A 19,271-nucleotide genomic window follows, 5' to 3' on the forward strand; every position below is an offset into this window, starting at 1 on the left:
AAAAGTTATTTTGCTTCCACAGCAAGCTTCTTTTCAAATTCTGTCTTTGCCTTCCTTATCAATGCTTTGCATCTAACTTGCCAGTGCTTATGCTGTTTCCTGTTCTCTTCATTCAGATCCCTTTTCCATTTTTTTGAAAGATGTTCTTTTGGCTACGACAGCCTTACCTTTCAACCATGCCGGCAGTTGTTTGCTCTTCCTTCCACCTTTTTTAAGGCATGAAATACATCTGGTCTGGGATTCCAAGAAGGTATTTTTAAACCATCTTGACATTTGCAGCTGCTTCTTTAAGTTTTTTCCTAACAATTTTTCTCAATTTTCCTTTTGAAAGTTAAATGCTATCGCAGTAGATTTCTTTAGTATCCTTCTAGCATTTGCATACACAGATTTCAAAGTATGAAAGCAGCACCAAGAGAAAGGAACAGAAACAGCCAAAGCCACTGGAGGGAGAAATGGGTGCAACATGAGGATGAGAGTAATGTAAGAAGGAGCACAGAAGGAAGGTAAAGGAGTAATTAAGGAACAACAAAAGGCATCAGAACAGCTAAGCAGCTCTGCAAATGCCTCCACTCTGCAGCACCTCACTAACTCTCCTCTCCTCGTGCACTCTGCTCAGCGGATAAGTCACTCCTGTCTGTCCTTTTCCTCTATCGACAATTCCTTGCGCCATGTGCTTGGAATACTCTTCCTGAACTGGTGCATCCTGCTCCCTCTCCTGCTGGGTTTAAATCCCATCTAAAACCCCACCTTTTTGAAGCTACTTTTAACTCTTAGGCCCGATTGTTTGCTTTTTGCCTCATTAACTTTCAATTCTTTCTTTTTTTAACCATTGTCCTACTTTATAAAATACCTCAAGTCTCTTGTCCTGTATGTTTGTCTTATTAGACTGCAAGCACTATTGAGCAGGGACTGTCTTTTTTGTGTGTCTGTACAGCACTGCTTATGTTATGTAGTGCTATAAAAATGTTGAGTAGTAGTAGTAGCAGCGGTAGTCTGTATTAACAATCTGTTTATCAGTTGACAGGGGTAATTTGGAATCTTTCTGCTCTATCTGCTCTTTATTTAAAGGCAAACTGGCTATTTAATTTTCATTGCAACCTCTCTATTGGGATGCCCTAACATCCCTGTTTTGTTAGTATCCTTTAAAGATAAATCATCCCGAACCACAGCTTTCCCCCATCTAGTTTAAAAGCTGCTCCATTTTCTTTTTTAAAGGCCAGCAGCCTGGTTCCACTCTGGTTAAGGTGACGCCCATACCATCGGAATATTCTCCCACTTCCTCAGAATGTTCCCCAGGTCCTAAAATAAGCTAAAACCCTCTTTCCCTACACCATCATCTCAGCCACACATTGAAACTCTGGAGCTCAACCATCATCTCAGCCATGCATTGAAACTCTAGAGCTTGGCCTGTGCGTGGAACGGGGAGCATTTCAGAGAATACAACCTTGGAGGTTCTCGATTTCAGTTTCCTACCTAAGAGCCTAAATGTAGCCTTCAGAACCTCCCTCCTGCACTTTCCTATGTCACTGATACCCAACATGTACCACCAGTCACTTCCTCCCCCAGCACTTTCTACAATCTTACCTAGGTGGCACATGAGATCTGCCACCTTCGCATCAGGCAGGCAAGTTACCAAGGGATCCCTCATGCTGATTTAGCCACCCACTATCTACATTTCTAATGACCAAATCACCACCTACTATAATGGCCGTCCTAACCCTTTCCTCCTGGGCACATGGGTTAGGATAAGGTATCACCTGGAGGGCAGGTTCTAGCTACAGGACCACTTCCTGCCATATAGTCTGCTAGATGACCCTGCTTCTCCAAAGCAGCACAAGGGCTACTTGACTGGAGTTGAGACTGCTTTACTATATCCCTGAAGGCCTCTTCTATGTACCTGTCTGTCTGCCTCAGCTTCTCCAGGTCTGCCATGACGCCAGGAGCTCTTTGTACAGGGTGCACACACATATCTCACCAACACACAGATGTGGCACTTGATGCAAAAGATTGGATAGCCCTCAATTTACTGCTGGATTTCTGTCTGCATCTTCATTTTATTAAGTTGCTAAAATTTTAAAGCTGGTTATGGAGTAGGTATGTCTTTCAACTGAAGGGGTTTTAAATTATTTGGTGATTTTTTTAAATCTAAGGTTTTTAAACTGATAACTAGGTGACTCGTCAGTTTGTGAATGACCAGAAACAAGACTAAAATTAGTCAATCACTGAAATCAGGGTTAATCGGATGTTATACAAACTCCTATTTTCAAGATTTTCTTCCTAACCAGAGGGGGGGCGGGGGGGGGGGGGGGAAGGTATCTATTTACCTAGATAGAGGGTAGTCTGTCTCTCTTTTACCAATGGTGGGTTGACATCACTTCGGACAAATGAGTTCTGAAAGTCATACGAGAAGGATATGCACTGGAATTCCACAGCACTCTTCAGGACAAATTCATGTAGTGTCCCTGCCACTCCCAGCTCAAGAAGCAGACAGTGGAGATTACACTTCTATGGCTCCTCAGGATGAGGGCTGTGATCCCAGTACCTACGCTCCAGGAAAACATGGGGCATTATTCCATTTATTTTGTTGTACCCAAGAAGATTGGTTCCTTTTGTCCCATCCTGGACCTCAAGAGTGTCAACCGTCACCTGCGAATGACTCATTTTTGCATGAAGACCTTACGCTCCGTGATAATGGCCGTATAAATAGGGAGAGCTCCTAACCTCCCTGGACCTATCCGAGGCCTATCTACATATTCCAATCCAACAAGAACACCACCGTTTCCCTACATTTTGCGATACTGGGTCACCATTATCAGTTTCGGGCAATGGCCTTTGGCCTAGCCACCTCCCCGAGAACATTTTCCAAGATTATGGTAGTTGTGGCAGCAACACTAAGGAAAGACGGGATCCTGGTGCATCCATATATGGACGATTGGCCGATCCGGGCCAAGTCTGTAGAAGAGAGTCTCCGGGTGACCTACAGGGTGATGATCTTGTTACAGGAACTCAGTCAGGTAGTAAACCTGGCTAAGAGCAGCCTTAAGCCTTCCCAGTCCTTGAAGTATCTGGGAGTCTGGTTTAACACCAGGCAGGGCAAGGTTCTCCTTCTGACCATACGGATACAGAAGTTGATGTACCAGGTGCGTCGGTTGGTGAACAGAGTATACCCTACGGCTATCTCTAAGTCCTCTGTTTGAAGGCAGCAACCCTGGAAGTAGTGCCATAAGCGAGGGCACGCTTGCGTCCATTTCAATGCTCTCTGCTATCACGTTGGAACTCACAGTCTCAAGGCTATGATGTCTCTGCTGCCTTTGATACCATAGATCACTCAATATTATTTTCAAGGATTTAAAACATTGGTATATCAACAAATTTCCGATAATTAAAAAGTAGGAGGTCCAGTAATTTCCTTTTGGAGTATATATGGTATTTGACTGCTCCGTTTTCTGGTTGTCTCTCCCCTTTGTTTCCTAAAATTTTATGGGGGTAGCTTAATTTCTGTTTTTGTAGTGAAAGTTTACCGCTTGTAAAGTATTATTACTTTTTTCTGTAATCCCACATTTCCTAAATGCAAGAAACTTCTTGTAAATTTGTTTAAATATGCAATAAAAATAAAATTAAAAAAAAAACACATTGGTATATCAGACACTGTCTTCAAATGGTTTCAATCATTCTTATCGAATCGTACTTATCAAATCAATATCAGTCCCAACTCTTCTGATTGGTAAACCATTTCTTCAGGCATGCCACAAGGCTCTGTCCTTTCTGCCACCCTTTTTAACATCTACTTGTTACCACTATGTCATTTACTAAATAACAGGCATCCAATTTCTCATTCCTTATCTTGGTCTAACACTTTAGCTACTATTTGCCTATACATCAAAACGATAAATAGCTGGCTTTCACACAATCGATTGAAACTCAACACTGTAAAACCTGAAAATTCTCCATCTATCCTCAATTCCACATTCAGCCTGTAGTCCCCCAACAAAACTCGACCTGGACGGTACTCTAATTCCAACAACATCAACAAGCACACAACTTAGGAGTTATACTAGACTCTAGTTTATCTAGATCGCACCATATTTCCAGTACTGTGAAAAATTCATTTTTTAAACTTCACATGTTGAAACGACTACACCCAGATGACTTTTGCACAATCCTACAACCCCTAATTTTTAGTAGTTTTGATTACTGCAACACGCTACTGTTCAGTCTTCATGATAATGCCATCTGTCTACTACAACTAATACAGAACTCAGCTGCTCGGATCTTAACTGGTTCATCCCGCAGAGATCACATTTCCCCCGTTTTATATTCTCTACACTGGCTACCCATTCAATACAGAATCAGATATAAAGTTCTCTCCATTAAACATAACTTAATCTATAATGACACTCAACCAAACAGGAACTTACGCTCTATGCATAAAAATCTTTTACAAGTATCCACAATCAGAACTGCCCCACTTGATATCACAGGAAGATGTGCCTTCTCTGTCGCTGGCCCTCAAACCTGGAATGCAATCCCAGACAACTTGAGACACATCACTAACTGCAAAGAGTTTAAAAAGAATTTGAAAACTTTTCTTTTCAGGAGTGCTTTTGTTACATTTATTAATTCATAAACCATTACCCCATGATTTTAAGTATAATACCACTGCCTTAATATTATTTTTACCCTAATTTAGATCTCTGTTTAATTTTCTACTTTTCTTTCTTTTTTAATATTCCGTTTTTTTACCTGTTAAATTGTATTTCCTTTTTATGTATGTAACTAAAACATGTAAATCGTTTGTCCACCTTCCGGTGTAAAAACGGAATATAAATAATTTTAAATAAATAAAAATAAATCTCAGCCTCCCATATCGCAGGAAAAGACAACATCAGAGCAGACTTTCTAAGCAGGGAGAGTCTGGATCCAAGAGAGTGGGGGCTGTCAACCAAAGCGTTTCAACTGATAGTAGATCGTTGGGGCCCTCCATCAATCGACCTGCTGGCCGCATCTCACAATGCAAAGGTTCCTAGATTCTTCAGTTGCAGAAGAGATCCGTTGTCCCTGGGAATCGACGCTCTCATCCAGATCTGACCAGAAGACAAGTTGATATATGCCTTCCCTCCATGGCCCCTTCTGAGCAGGGTCATTCGCAGAATCAAACTCCACAGGGGACTAATCCTACTAGTAGCTCCAGATTGGCCCAGGCATCCATGGTATGCGGACATGCAGAGACTCCTGGTGGAGAACCCCCTGCGCCTCCCACCGCACAGGGATCTGTTGCAGCAGGGTCGAGTCCTTCATGAGGATCCGACTCGATTCTGTCTTACGGTTTGGCCCTTGAGAGGCCTCGCCTGATGAAGCGGGGATATTCTGCAGTGGTAATTATCACCTTACTCCGCGCATTCAGAAGTTAATTATGCCCCTAGCATATGTGCGGGTCTAGAGAGTGTTTGAGGCTTGGTGCAAAGAACATGGTGTCCCCTCTCGGACGGTCAGAATCCCACTTATTCTGGAATTTTTGCAGGATGGCTTGAATAAAGGTTTGGTCCTTAATTCCTTGAAGGTGCAGGTAGCAGCTGTATCCTCTTTCAAGGGTGAGGTGAATGGGACCTCCCTGTCGGCTCATCCTGATGTGAACCAATTTCTGAAGGTAGTGAAGCACCTTCGACCTCCCTTATAGTTGCCAGTCCCCTTGTGGAATTTAATTTAGTACTGGATTTTTTGGCAGGTCCTTCTTTTCGACCACTGCACAGTCTTTCCTTGTGTTTATTGACTTTTAAAACGGTGTTCCTAGTGGCTATATGCTTGGCATGGCGCATCTCTGAACTGCAGGCTGTGTCGTGCCGGGAGCCGTTCCTCCGGCTATGTACGGTTCCCATCCTTCTTGCCCAAGGTAGAATCAGAGTTTCATTTGAATCAGTCCATTTCGTTGCCATCCCTTTATAAACTCAAGGATGCAGAGGAATATCATCTCCTCCATCATTTGGATGTCAAGAGACTCCTAGTGCGGTATCTGGAAGTCTCAGAACCGGTCCAAAAGATAAACTGCCTGTTTGTTCTTCACAGTGGAAGGAAGCAGGGCGAACCAGCTTCGCGGGCTACCACAGCTTGCTAGATTAAGGAGGTGGTCATGGGATCCTATGTGGAGGCTGAAAAGCCATTGCTTTCTCAGGTTAGAGCTCATTCCACTAGAACTCAAGTGGTCTCATGGGCAGAAGTTAGACTACTGTCGCCCGTCGATATCTGCCGAGCGGCGACATGGTTCTCCTTGCACACCTTCTCCAGGTTTTATTGCCTGGACATACAGGCCTGAAAGGACAGAGCCTTTGCACAAGCAGCGTTGACCAGACTGCAGGCAGCCTCCTGCCCCGATACATCTTATTGGTCCCATTGATCTGGCTACATGCTAGGAAATGGAGAAATTACTTACCTCGTAATTTCGTTTTCCTTAGGGTAGACAGATGGACTCAGCTGCCCAAGGACTGTGCCACAGGGTCTTCCGTGGAATAAGCCTCGAATCCAAGGTAATACAGGTAACTGCTCATCCAGTCCCTAGATTAGGGCACCTATATTCTTATTGGAGTTCAGTGTTTATGGTTGGTTGAATACAGTTATGGTTAACCATTTTTAATCAAATTTTTAATCAAGTCCTTTCACTAATATGTCCACAGTGGCTTTTGAAGAGAATACTGGACGGCTGAGGTCATGGCAAGGGTATATGTACTGTTAAGTCAGCTTTACAGCCTTACTCCGTCTCCATCTGCTGGCATGGGAGCATAACCCACTGGTCCTGTTCCATCTGTCTACACTAAGGAAAACGAAATTACCAGGTAAGTAATTTCTCCATTATCTGCGTAAAGTTAGGAGTGTGATTTCTCTGACCTGATTTCTGCATTCACAAACTAACGTTTAGCTCCCATCCCCAGACGCTTACCTTTTCCTTTAGATAAAGTTTATATGCACGGTATTTATGCAGTCAGCGAGGGTGGGGCTGGGCAGTAGGAAATACTGAAAGCTCATTTTTTGTGTGTGCAACTCGAAAAATGTCCTTTACTGAGGCTTTTAACCATGATGTGTTAAGGATGAGCAGAAAAGAACCCCTTGGTCACTCAGTCTGCCCATTTATATCTGCCTACTGTGGTGTCACAGGTCTAACTTGATCTGTGGTCGCCCCCCCCCTCCTCCCCTCCACCAATAAGGTGCTTTTGTGTTTGTCCCATGCACACTTCAATTCTGCCACCTTCGCTGAAAACATGTTCCATTGAAAAATCACTTGCTCACATTCCTTATCAGCTTCATTTGATGATCCCCTTTGCTGTGAGATTTTTATTCTGTGGAAAATGCTTCATCTGTTGAAGAGCGTCAACTTTCCCTCCTTACTTCTCAGAGCACATCTTTACCTCCCTCAGAATCTCTATATCTGATTTACAGTGCAGTCCATGAACCATTTTGGTGGCCCTCGAACTGCCTCTTTTTGCCTCCTAAAGTAATGAAAATCCAAAGAAAACTGAAACAATGTAGTTGGCTGTACTCATCACTCATGGGCTAATCACGAAAGTTGAGATTCATCCATTTTGAGTAGATGCACATGGGTCATTCCATATCAAGTGGACCAGGGGTCCACGTTCAACCTCCTCCAAATCGAACAAAATTTTGCATGAATGTTCTCTTGGGCAGTGGTCCCCAGCCCTCCAGGGTTGGGGACCACTGCTCTAGGGTCTCAAATTAAACCATCTACATTTTTCACCTGGATCTTCATTGGTTGGAGAGATAGAGGCAGTTGAATGGAGGTCACCTCAGAGTACCATGCTCCGCAGAACCTAAAATGACCATTTTGCCCAGGTGCTACAGCCCAATACCATCTCTCAGGGTCCTGAAATTTTGTGGATTAGTACATCCCCTGGTGATATGTTCCAAATTTTGCACTGGGACTTATTTATTTATTTAACATGTTTTGTATACCGTCATTCAGTTTCGCCATAACGGTTCACAATAGTTACATTAGTTAAACAAACGAGTCATATTAGAGAACATTGCTACATCATATTTTTTATAGATAGCATTTACATTATGGTTATTATATAGTTTAAGTAGTTAGCCACATGCAAATGGGCTGGCATATGTGCATTGTCTTGTAAGTTCTTGAGTTGTCTTAGATGCTTTTATGATTCTCTGAGGCTATTTTATTGTGCTGTGTTATTTACTGTATGCAAGCCTGAACATGCAAAAGCATCACCTTCACAAGGAACTATGGTAATGTTGTGGCAGAGATTTTGGGAACATGCCCTGTCCTATGACACCAATGTGCTCTTTGTATCCCTGGTATCAAATTTTTCTTTGTGCCAAAGGAGGACATTGAAGCAATCAGTCCTGTTCAGGATGAGAGGTTTAGCAAATATTATACAGTTGCTAGCACAAGGGAAAATCATCAATTCAAGCCCACCGATACAACTAAAATTTGCATTAGCAACATTTTGAATGACGTCACCTCATTCATTGCAAGTCTTCTAGAACATGAAAATGAATAGTTTTCTGCCCTTCGCGTATCCAGCTTCCAACCTGGTCCTGCATCTTTGACAAATCCTGGTGGATTGGCCATATACGTGAAGTCGCAACTGAGAAACGTGATGTCTTGGTCAGTTTTTTGCACCCCCAAGGTCCTGCCAGGTCATTTTACTGGACGCCCCATTGAGACACTTGTTAAGTTCCAGAAGAGCACAATATTGCTACTCTTGATGCACCGTAATAACTTCATCAGGCAGGCAGTACATTCATTCACAAGCCACTTTGTCATGCATTGATGGGATATTCAAAAGCATGTGCAAGGCAGGAAAAACCACTGAGTGAATTTTTGTGAAATCTGCAGTTTAAGCAATTCTCATATGTACTGTCTTGCCTTTCTTGTTTTTTGCTTAAATAAAAGCTTGGGAACCTGTGGCTGGTACCTTGTCTGGCTGTCTGCAGTAGCCCTTAGGCGATGGGGGTGTCAATTTTGCTGACCTGGCAGTGGCTAAGCCACCACTGACCAATGCAAGGTAACTAACCAACATCAAAGTTTTCCCACTGACTTTGATGACTAATTTATGAAAATATGTCTAAATAAACGTGTGTCAAAAGTTAAAAGTGTGGTAGCCACCGTAAACTGAGCTGCACTGTAAAATTTCACAACTCTAGCTCATTTGCATGTTTCACAGTTGGATGCCAAAGATGGCTCTTTTTAACATAGTGCATTCACGCATGCTAATGATGCTTGTCTTTGGGACTGAAATTCTGACCAAAGCAAGGCTGGGTCCAAGACGAAACAGGGTGACTTTTGTAGCAAAAAAGGTGCTCTTTCAAATTACATTAGAAAGAAAAAAAAAATTAAACACTACACAGTAGAGATATTTGCACCCTAAAAATGAAAAAAATTTGCATAAAAAGGTGACATAATGTCTTTATGTAACTATATCTTTGCTTCCAGTTGGTTGCAAAGCCTCCTAGATGTACATCATGGGCTATGACTACTGATCCAGTTATGGCCTGAATCGAAGAATACATCAGGAACAAAGATGAGTCAAAGTAGGCCTTAAATTTCTTTTGTAAAATTTTTCACATAGTTTGGTGGCCCATGGAAAGGGTGGCAAGCTCATGTTACATTCCAAACTTTGCATAAGAACTTAGTACCAGAGGTTGTAGTAATCCACAAACTTTCAGGCCCCTAACAGGGATTGTTTGGCTGCAGTGCCCGGACAAAGTGGCCATTTTGTGCTGTGCAGAGCACAGTACTCCAAAAGTTACCTTCATTCAGCTGCCTCTAGCTCTTGAACCAATAGAGATCCAGCCGAATAAATTTTGCATAGTTTGTTGAGGCCATGGCAAACATCCACACAAAACTTTATTCCATTTGAAGGAGGTTGAGCATAGGTGATTTTCTAAACTGATCCACTTGACATGGAATGTTCCACATACAAACTGCCATATCCAACCCTACACCAACTTCCCCTTCAATCACATCTTCTAACCAATTCCCCACACCCAGCACAGGAGCAGCACCACCACCACTTCTTCTCTCCACATTCGTCCTAAACATATCCAAAAGCTGCCACCAACTCTGCTAACAAAGACACTCAGAGACCCCGTCATCCTGATCCTGCCTCCCACAAGACCAATACTCTGGCTCCCTTCTTTATCTTATTAAAAATGTAATAATTCCTACAGCCAGCAAGGTTAGTGAGACTGCAGTAAAACAGCCTCCCCATGCTCATTAAAATCCAGATCTTCACCAGGTTGCCTCCATGCAGATCAGCCTATTTCCTCGGAAGCCCAATGCTGGTATGTCAGTACCGTACAGGGCTGGAACAGACACTTTTCAGGTTACTCCATGCTTTTTTTTACAAGTGCAGTCATACTGCTGTCTTGGGCTACAACTGCTGCTCCGTGCAAGTTACCCCAGTGCCTCATTACCATCCTCTTGCCTGTTTCAAACAGCTGAAAGCAGGTACTTGACACTGCCCTGAAGCAATGAACCCCAGTTTCTGCAGGAAACATGCTGGCATGTCATCATGCTGCTTTCTCCGCATGCTAGTCCATCTTGGTGCTCACGCACACAAATCAGTTTTTCTGGGTGTGGCTAGACAGAACAAAGACCAAGATGCGTGCAAAACGACATGAACTGATGTAGCTAATATATCCTGCATCTCAACATTTGGATGGGTATCTTGAATTATTATCTGCAAAACGGCAATGATGCCCCCCTGCTCTACCACGCTAAATAGTAGTCATGACCTGAATCAAATTTAAAAGAGCCCTTTGGAATGTAAATTGAAGAGATGGGTTCCATCTTGGGCATCCAACATCTGGATACCAATTCTCTCTGAACTTTTTAGCATTCGCTTGAGAGGCGTACATGGCTTTTCTGCGGGTTTAGGGGGTTGAAACGCTTGGCACACACCATTTTGCTTTACGGCACGCAATAGCGAGTACACAGAGAATGCAGCATGCACTATTTGAATAATATGCATGTTGCAAAACCATCAGCCCGCATTAAAAACACTGCAATGCACATTACAGGATTTTAGCATGGGCTATTTGCATAGCTGCTCAGGCTGAAAGAAACAAACAGCCAGGTGGACGGAGGTAGAGGCAATGGCGCCCACACACCAGAGGAAGGAGAAAGCCCCTGTGGTGCTCAACTGGTCCGCGCAGTCTTGAGGGACTCAACGGCAGCCTTGGAGGTAAGGATGAGGGAAAAAAGGATTATGCTGGGGAGGGAAAGAGACAGTGCTGGGGTTGGGCTTTTTTGCATATATGCTAATCTTTATATTCAAATGTTTGCTTTACTGTACATATTTATTTAAAAATCTATACACCACCTATTAACATTTCCAGGTGGTTTACAATAAAAATATCCACAATTTATAAAAACAAGATCAAATGTCCAAACAAAAAAATCATACTAAAACATACTAAAAGCCAAGTTGTTTACCCCCCTTGTTATAATTAATAATATAATTTTACATTTACATTGTACTATGCGCTGAGCACCTTTGGCAACATGGCATTTCATATGTTTTTAATAAATTTAATTAACAAAACTCAGCTACTTATAAATAAATAAATAAATAAAAACCAAAGCTGAATGCTAAAAACAAAAAAGCAAACCCTGGGAGGAGTTTAAATAACAAATGCAATGTAAATGACAAAAATAAAAAAGGAAAATCATTTCACGTATTTTCATGCTCCTCCCGGTAGCTTTCTTTACTGTTATCCAGGGCAGGACTTGGGCCAGAAAACAATACGTGGCAAGAATCCAGGCAAAGCCACAAATTATCACTTCTGAGTCAATCAACACCCTCTCCCCTCTTAGAAGATGCAAATATTAGAGTCTAGCAGTTCATTATAAGGAGACCGGTCCCTCTTCCTTGGGCTTACCTGCTAATGGATCCCCTAGCGTGCTCATGGTACTGCTCCCTACACAAAGTCCAGTCTGGCACACCAATTTTGCCTTTAAAATAGAAAAAGAAACCACCTGTGTTTACATGGTAATCTTACAAAAATCAGTTCAACCAAAATTACCAAAGACATGTTTTGCAAGGTGCTCATTTCCACTACTAATCTAGCTAGTTAGTAAGAATGGCCCGCTCTCTCTTCTTTGATTAGCATTTTATTCTAGAGTTTGACGTTTTTCCCAAAGTTTCCCGGATAGATTCCACCATTCTTAGAGATCTAATTAATTGGGTCGTCATCGGGAAACTGCTGCAGTTCAGGGCGAGGCCTGGTGGTGAGAGAGGCGGCCTGAGAACCAGAGAAGGGCAGGGTTGAAATCTTGCTTCTCTCACTTATGCTCCCCTGTGACCTTGGACAAGTTACTTCACCCTTCATCGCCTCCGGCACGACTTGCATTGTCAGCCCTCTTGGGCAGAGAAATAAACTTCAGGACCTGTACTGTTAACACATCTTGAGCTCAGATTTACGTCTAAAACCGCTAAAGAGTGAAAGTGAGCCTGCAGGAGAAGATTTGCAGTTAAAGCAGAGGAATGTCTACAAATTGTATATTTTATTTTAAAACGTTTGATCAAATTCTCATTCCTGCAGCCTGATCCGCGTTGCTTGAGCTGTAGGAATAGACAACAGAAGCAAGTTCCTGCACAGCAACATCCTCCTAGGCCAACTGCATCATCAGAGTGAGGGATCTGCCACCCCCCCACATCAATAGAGAAGGACCCCCTCGCCCACTGACCATCTGGAAAGCTCTGTAGCCCAGCCACGCTCCTGATTCCAGGGCAACAATGTGTAAAGAGCAGAGCTGAGAGCAGGCAATGGGGGAGAAGGGACCAGATAAAAGCAGCTTGCTTGATAAACTGAGTTTGTATGGAGGAGGAAACAAGAGCGCCACACTGAAGTGTCATAATTACTATGCAATACCTTTGTATGTTTATACCGCAAAACCACAGCTTCCAAAACTACCAGATAAAAGTTAAGTAAACAAGGCAGAGTTTGCCTCCTCAACTAAAAGGCCTTCAAGATTAAACTTAAAGCCTTCTGAGGAAGCAATTTTTACTTTCACTTTGGAAAGGTTTAGTAATAGTGCCTAGGAGTTCATGCCTGGAGACTAAAAACAGGATGTGCATGCAAAACCCTTGTAACTCATGTTACATATACAGCACATCTTTCAAGGAAACGAAAGTAACTTTTGCAAGTAAAATAAATCTCCAAACTTAGCTTTAAATCCTACAAACTACACCCGCATTATATGGAATATTAAAGTACAGTAATAAACGACAGAAATCTGTCAAGGGTCACCTTCTAGGTTCCTGGGAGGTGAAACCAAGGATCATCCCAAGGTACCAGGAGCATAAGCTGCTACCCTAAAGGCTGCTGGGATAATTTCAAGGGCGTCAGAAGATCGGCCTTGGCTTCACATCATAAGGTAGATTTTAAAAAGGCCGCGCTTGCGCCCATAAGCAGGCGTATCTCGCTGCGCACAAAAATATATGCTATTTTATAACCTACATGCGTAGGTTATAAAATACTCTCCACGCATGCATGTTGTACGGCACATACATATGGCCACTCTGCTACTGCTCCTTGTTAGGTGCAGGAGTCTGGTGAATATCACCCGGGGGGGGGGGGGGGGGGGGGGGGGGGGAGAGAGACACTGTTTATAGGGCTCAGGCTGAGACTCTATAATATGAACCATCGTAAGAGGATACATCAATCTGGGGTGAGTTTTCAGGAGGTGAGTTGGGGTTAGAGGGTGATGCAGACATGTTCAGAGGTAGCCATTGCAAAATTGACCTCAATAAAGAACTTTTGACTTTATAAGCAATGAAAAGGAGTTGATTTTTAATAGAGATGTGCATCGAGTGCCCGATCGTTCCCGCTTTCGGGTTCGTGTGGCCGCGGGAAAATCTCGATTTCCCGCGGATCGACCTTTTTTTTTTTCTTCCGTGAAAAATCGGTTTTCGGCTTAGCGCGCGCTAACAAAAACCAGCAAAAAGTAACAAAAAAAAAAACGGTTTTTTGTTAGCGCGCGCTAACCCGAAAACAGATTTCCCCCGAAAATTCGGGGAAAATGGAATCTGTTTTCGGTGTTGACGATCCATGACGATTTAGGGAATTTTGGAGGTTGCGTCAGCTGACCAATTCCGCGGCCATAGCTGTCGTCTGGCCGCCACCACTGAGGCCACTCCTCTGGCCGAAGTACGGACTAAATCAGAGCCCACGTCTACTAAAAAGGCGGCAGTATAACAGTATCAAAGGCTGGTGTAAGTTCGGCAGAACATATCGCTCTGTGCCGCAAGTGGCCTCTTTAGCTATTGGACAGAAGGGTGGGCCATGGATATCCCTACTTCATACTTGCTTTCATGTTTCAAGCTTATGCCCAAAAGCCTACCAGACCTCTCTCTTCAAGAGCTACAATTCAAGATTCTGCACCACATTTTTGGCGATGACATTCGCCGCTGCCGGATGGGGAGGGTATCTTCCTCTAAATGTATTAAATGTCATCAAGTGACGGGTACCTTGGCGCACAGGTTGTTTGCTTGCTCTGTTCTGAAAGCCTTTTGGACGAAAGTGCTTGCTGTAGTCGCTCAATGCACGGGCTCCTCTATTGGTTGGACGGGCAAGTTACTTCTTTCGGGATTAAGGGGTGCTCTCCCTTCTTATAAGTTGTCCTTGGATAAATCTGGCCACACTGCAATATTATTGGCATGTCGAACGATCTTAGCTGACTGGATAACACCGGATACGCCACTCAATCTGCGGGCCTGGTTTGGACGGCTGGCATTTACAATGCAAATGGAGCGGCTGGTCACCCTGAATGATGAGAAGGCACGGGACTTGATCTACCAGTCTTGCTGGTCTACTTGTTATGCTCTTTTGCCGTAGGATCTTCAAGCTACTCTAACTGCCGCTGGATATCATCCTTCTTGGAAATGACTGGAAATCTAGCAATGTCTTGTGCATTGCCACTTGATTTGAGATCAGTGTATGCTATGATGGGGATTGATCTTGGTTGGGGCCTTTGAAATCTTTTCTCTGCAAATGTTACCAATGTTTGTTCTGGAGGGGATGTCTCCCAGGGTAGGGCGAGGAGTGTCTGTGGATGTCTGTGATGTGACTGGGTGGTGGGTTATGGTTTGAGTTTACTCCAATCATTTTTGGTCCGTAGGACCTCAAAAGGAGAGTACACGGGATGTTGTTACAGTTGTCTTTACTATGTTGGGGGATTGCTCTTGTAGTGAACCATGGTGTTACTTTTGACGCATTTTGTGTTTTACATCCCCAAAGTCTGGTTTTGATTATCCTTGTGTCGCTCTAATAAAAAGTTATTTTGACAAAAAAAAAAAAAAAAAAAGATAAAATTTTGTTTCTTTTCTTTTTTGCTGTAATTCTTAACACTATTCTAGTGTGTGGGATAGTGTCAGCATCTGCTAGGAGACGGAGAGATACTGAAGAGCTGAGGTCACTGCAGGGGTATACCTAGAGTGACGTCAGCTTTGAAATCTGACTCCATCTCCCATCTGCTAGGAGACGGAGAGATACTGAAGAGCTGAGGTTACTGCAGGGGTATATCTAGAGTGATGTCAGCTTTGAAACCTGACTGTTTCCATCTGCTAGCAGAAGAGCACATAACCCACTGGTCCTGAGTCCATCTGGCTAAACGCTAGGAAATTGGTCGTTTTTGCACACGCAAGGCTTTTAAAATCTACCTTTATTTGCGGATCCCAGAGATACAAAGTACAAAGATTGTGAACACTACTCTTAATATGACCCAAAAATGTGTGTACACACACACACAGTGAATCCATCATATGATCTAAAAAATTTGCTAGCAATCCACTGAGATTGACAAAAGATCCCACTGACCTTCACAAATATCAAATTGCCAAAGACAGCTCTACTTTGCTGCAGACTGATGATAATTTCAGAAGCAGGCCCCATAGCCGAGACACAATTCCATCCCTCGGGCAATAAAGTGCCACCTATATTCCTGTATATGTTTAAACTAGATGAATGGGTTCCTTGCCAGACTGGGTGGTGGGGGACCATGAATGATCAAAGAGTGTGGGTACTGCTGGTGTGCTGCAGGTGATAATTCAGGGTGGTGCCATTTCCAGGGTCAGGAAGTCAAGTTATTGACTGGGAAACAATGCTGCGCCTGGCCAGCTAGCGTCTCATTCTGCTCTCTCCGGTTCACCACAAGGGATCTGCCAGGTAAGGAGACTGAAGAAAGCCGTGCACACAATGATTTCTGATTCGCGTAACCTAATGCTTACCCCGGGTATTGCCACCTTACCTGATTTTCACTATCAAACAGGAGAAACGCGAAGCACTCTTTCAGCTCCTCTTCCGTATAACCGCTGGCCGCCTTCTGCAGAGTAAATTTTTTGTACTGTACAAGAAACAGAAAGAAACATTCTGGATGAACAGCGCGCCATTCTCCAGTAAAACAATACTTACTGTCACATACCACCTTCTGCATGCAGAGGAGGCCTGCGGTGACTTACAGAATATAATATGTACCATTAGCAGCAGAAAATACCTAAACCCTCCAGCATAATCTAACTACATCCCACCCCTCCTCTGCACTTACTAAAGGATGGCCAGGAACACAACCCACCCAAAATTACAGACTCAAATTCATCCCAGGCCCTACCTAAATCCAGAGCCAAAGGAGGCTTACAGCAAGAATATAGGTAAGTGCAACAAGCAGCTCCTTACCTCTTCCACGAAGGCGTGATTTATCACCAAACTCGGCCGGCTATACTGAAAACAGTTCCGAGACACAGACCCCAAGTAAGAGCGCCGCAGGAGTGCAACTATCATCGCGAAGGAGTCCGAATCCTTCACCACTTGCTGAAAAACTGCAGGGAATCAGGACAACAAAATTCGAATGACTGTGTGCAACCTGCAGTTTAGTTCAGCTGCTGAAAAACTAGAAAGACCCGCTGTGGGTTCTACCAGGGGTCAAAAGCACAGCAGTGTATTCATATTATTTTATTTATTTAATATGCTTATATTCTGCAATAGAATATAGATTCAGCTGTGAAAAGGAACTCAATGAAAAGAGCTGTCTAGCAACCGTCATATTGCCACAGATTACGTTTTGCTTATATAGTCAAGCCCGTGAAGCACTGGGCTTGTCTAATCCTAGGTTGCATAAGACACGATACTCTCCTACACGGCAGTGTTTCGGAGTATATGACTCCTTCTTCAGGGAGCTTCAGGTGGGGGCATACTGTCAAAATCATTCTGTGTGGAAACAAATGGAGAGTTCTTAAAAAAATGCCAAGTGGCTAATAAAACAAATGACTCCAGGTTAGGAAGGGAAAAACTTACTAAATTGCTGAGTATGGTCAGTCCATCTGCTGGTAACAGCGTCTGCTAAAACAATAGTAGTGCAAGAGACATTACAACGACAATATGAAAGGCTTTTCTTTAAGTGTATTATATGCTCTGAAAATGCTGCACAAAAAGCTGCTACCTAATGGGTGGGAGTACTTACGTGCACAATCAAAAGTGCCGCCTTATAGAGATCTATGCCGCGACTGACGGCTAGAATATGGCAGAGACGCCAAATTTAAAGGGAACTCCTCCGAATGCTGATGAGCAAAAAGAACACTTGCCCCTGGGCAAACACCATGTGGCAAGTGTTCTTTTTGCTCATCAGCATTTGTTGGTACCACAAGGACAGATCCCCAAACAGGCATTCAAATTACAAATAAACAGGCAGTTAATTGCAGCACCGATTTTGTCATTTATGCTTTACAATGTCCGTGTACAAAAATACATGTAGGGCGCACACGGCGTAAAATCCGCATAAGACTCACAGAACATCGCAGCAGGATTAACAACAGAGACATCAAAGCCCCTCTGGTACAACCCAGCATCTCACATGCGCATTTATTTGAAGATTATAAGTGGATCATTCTCGAGCATGTTCCCCCTCATTGGAGAGGAGGAGACAGATCGGCGCAGTTGAATTTCAAAGAAAACCGCTGGATTTTTCCCCTACGCTCCATGGAACCTCATAGACTCAATGAAAAAGTGGAATGGTTTACTCTCATTTGACAACACATCTAATATGGCCGCGTTAGCCACGTCATTTCCCATAAATGGATCAGTCTACGATGAAGAGCCTTTTTCAATATGGCCGCGATGATGATGTCCATTCCCTTTTATGGCATCTTATTAAGAGTAGAATATTCCCCCCTCGACGTCACTTTCCATATATGGTCATCACCATATATGGGGTGACTGACATCATTTCCTGCTTGCTCCTCCAGCAGTCGGAGGAGTTCCCTTTAAATTTGGCGTCTCTGCCATATTCTAGCCGTCAGTCGCGGCATAGATCTCTATAAGGCAGCACTTTTGATTGTGCACGTAAGTACTCCCCACCCATTAGGTAGCAGCTTTTTGTGCAGCATTTTCAGAGCATATAATACACTTAAAGAAAAGCCTTTCATATTGTCGTTGTAATGTCTCTTGCACTACTATTGTTTTAGCAGGCGCTGTTACCAGCAGATGGACTGACCATACTCAGCAATTTAGTAAGTTTTTCCCTTCCTAACCTGGAGTCATTTGTGTTTTATTAGCCACTTGGCATTTTTTAAGAACTCTCCATTTGTTTCCACACAGAATGATTTTGACAGTATGTCCCCACCTGAAGCTCCCTGAAGAAGGAGTCATATACTCCGAAACACTGCCGTGTAGGAGAGTATCGTGTCTTATGCAACCTAGGATTAGACAAGCCCAGTGCTTCACGGGCTTGACTATATAAGCCAAAAAGTAATCTGTGGCAATATATGACGGTTGCTAGACAGCTCTTTTCATTGAGTTCCTTTTCACAGCTGAATCTATATTCTTTTGTGATTTACTCTTATTTTCAGCTGTTTTGGGTCATATAATAGTGCTATATTCTGCAATAGCCATAAAATGTTCAGTGCAAATTCCAAGTATACATTCATAATTAAAACAAGCATATACAATAGTAAAACCAACATGGAAACAATCAAAACGAAACGTGCAATATCTAACATATCAACAAATGGAATTGTGATTTAAAAAAAATACACGAATGTATATAAATGTACACATACAGACTCACACACTGGTTACAAATGTAAAAGTGAAATCCTTCTTTGAATTTTTCAAGCCATTCCCCTGCAGTGGTATTCATTTTTCTTTAACTCCTTTTGTGGGACTCTTGGGATACTACTTAAAGTGTATCCAATTGGGATCAATTTCTTATCAACCATTGTCTGTTGGCAGCTCGGCATACCACAGCG

The 19,271-nt window shown here is 43.1% G+C and overlaps 1 protein-coding gene across 3 annotated transcripts in view; it reads right to left on the minus strand.

Moving 5' to 3' along the window:
* Positions 1–19,271, minus strand: part of TASOR2 (transcription activation suppressor family member 2) — a 236,780-nt gene that overhangs the window by 187,710 nt on the left and 29,799 nt on the right. For 2 of the 3 annotated variants that reach the window (XM_029617192.1, XM_029617191.1), the window contains exons 2-4: positions 16,705–16,847; positions 16,280–16,375; positions 11,911–11,983 (exon numbers count right to left, since the gene is read on the minus strand). In XM_029617192.1, coding sequence (XP_029473052.1) covers positions 11,911–11,983; positions 16,280–16,375; positions 16,705–16,847 — 312 coding nt within the window. Of the gene's footprint in view, positions 1–11,910; positions 11,984–16,279; positions 16,376–16,704; positions 16,848–19,271 lie in introns of those variants that run through there. The other variant, XM_029617193.1, reaches the window with a different exon arrangement.

The sequence above is a fragment of the Rhinatrema bivittatum genome, chromosome 9 (assembly GCF_901001135.1).
Source record: "Rhinatrema bivittatum chromosome 9, aRhiBiv1.1, whole genome shotgun sequence".
Taxonomy (NCBI): domain Eukaryota; kingdom Metazoa; phylum Chordata; class Amphibia; order Gymnophiona; family Rhinatrematidae; genus Rhinatrema; species Rhinatrema bivittatum.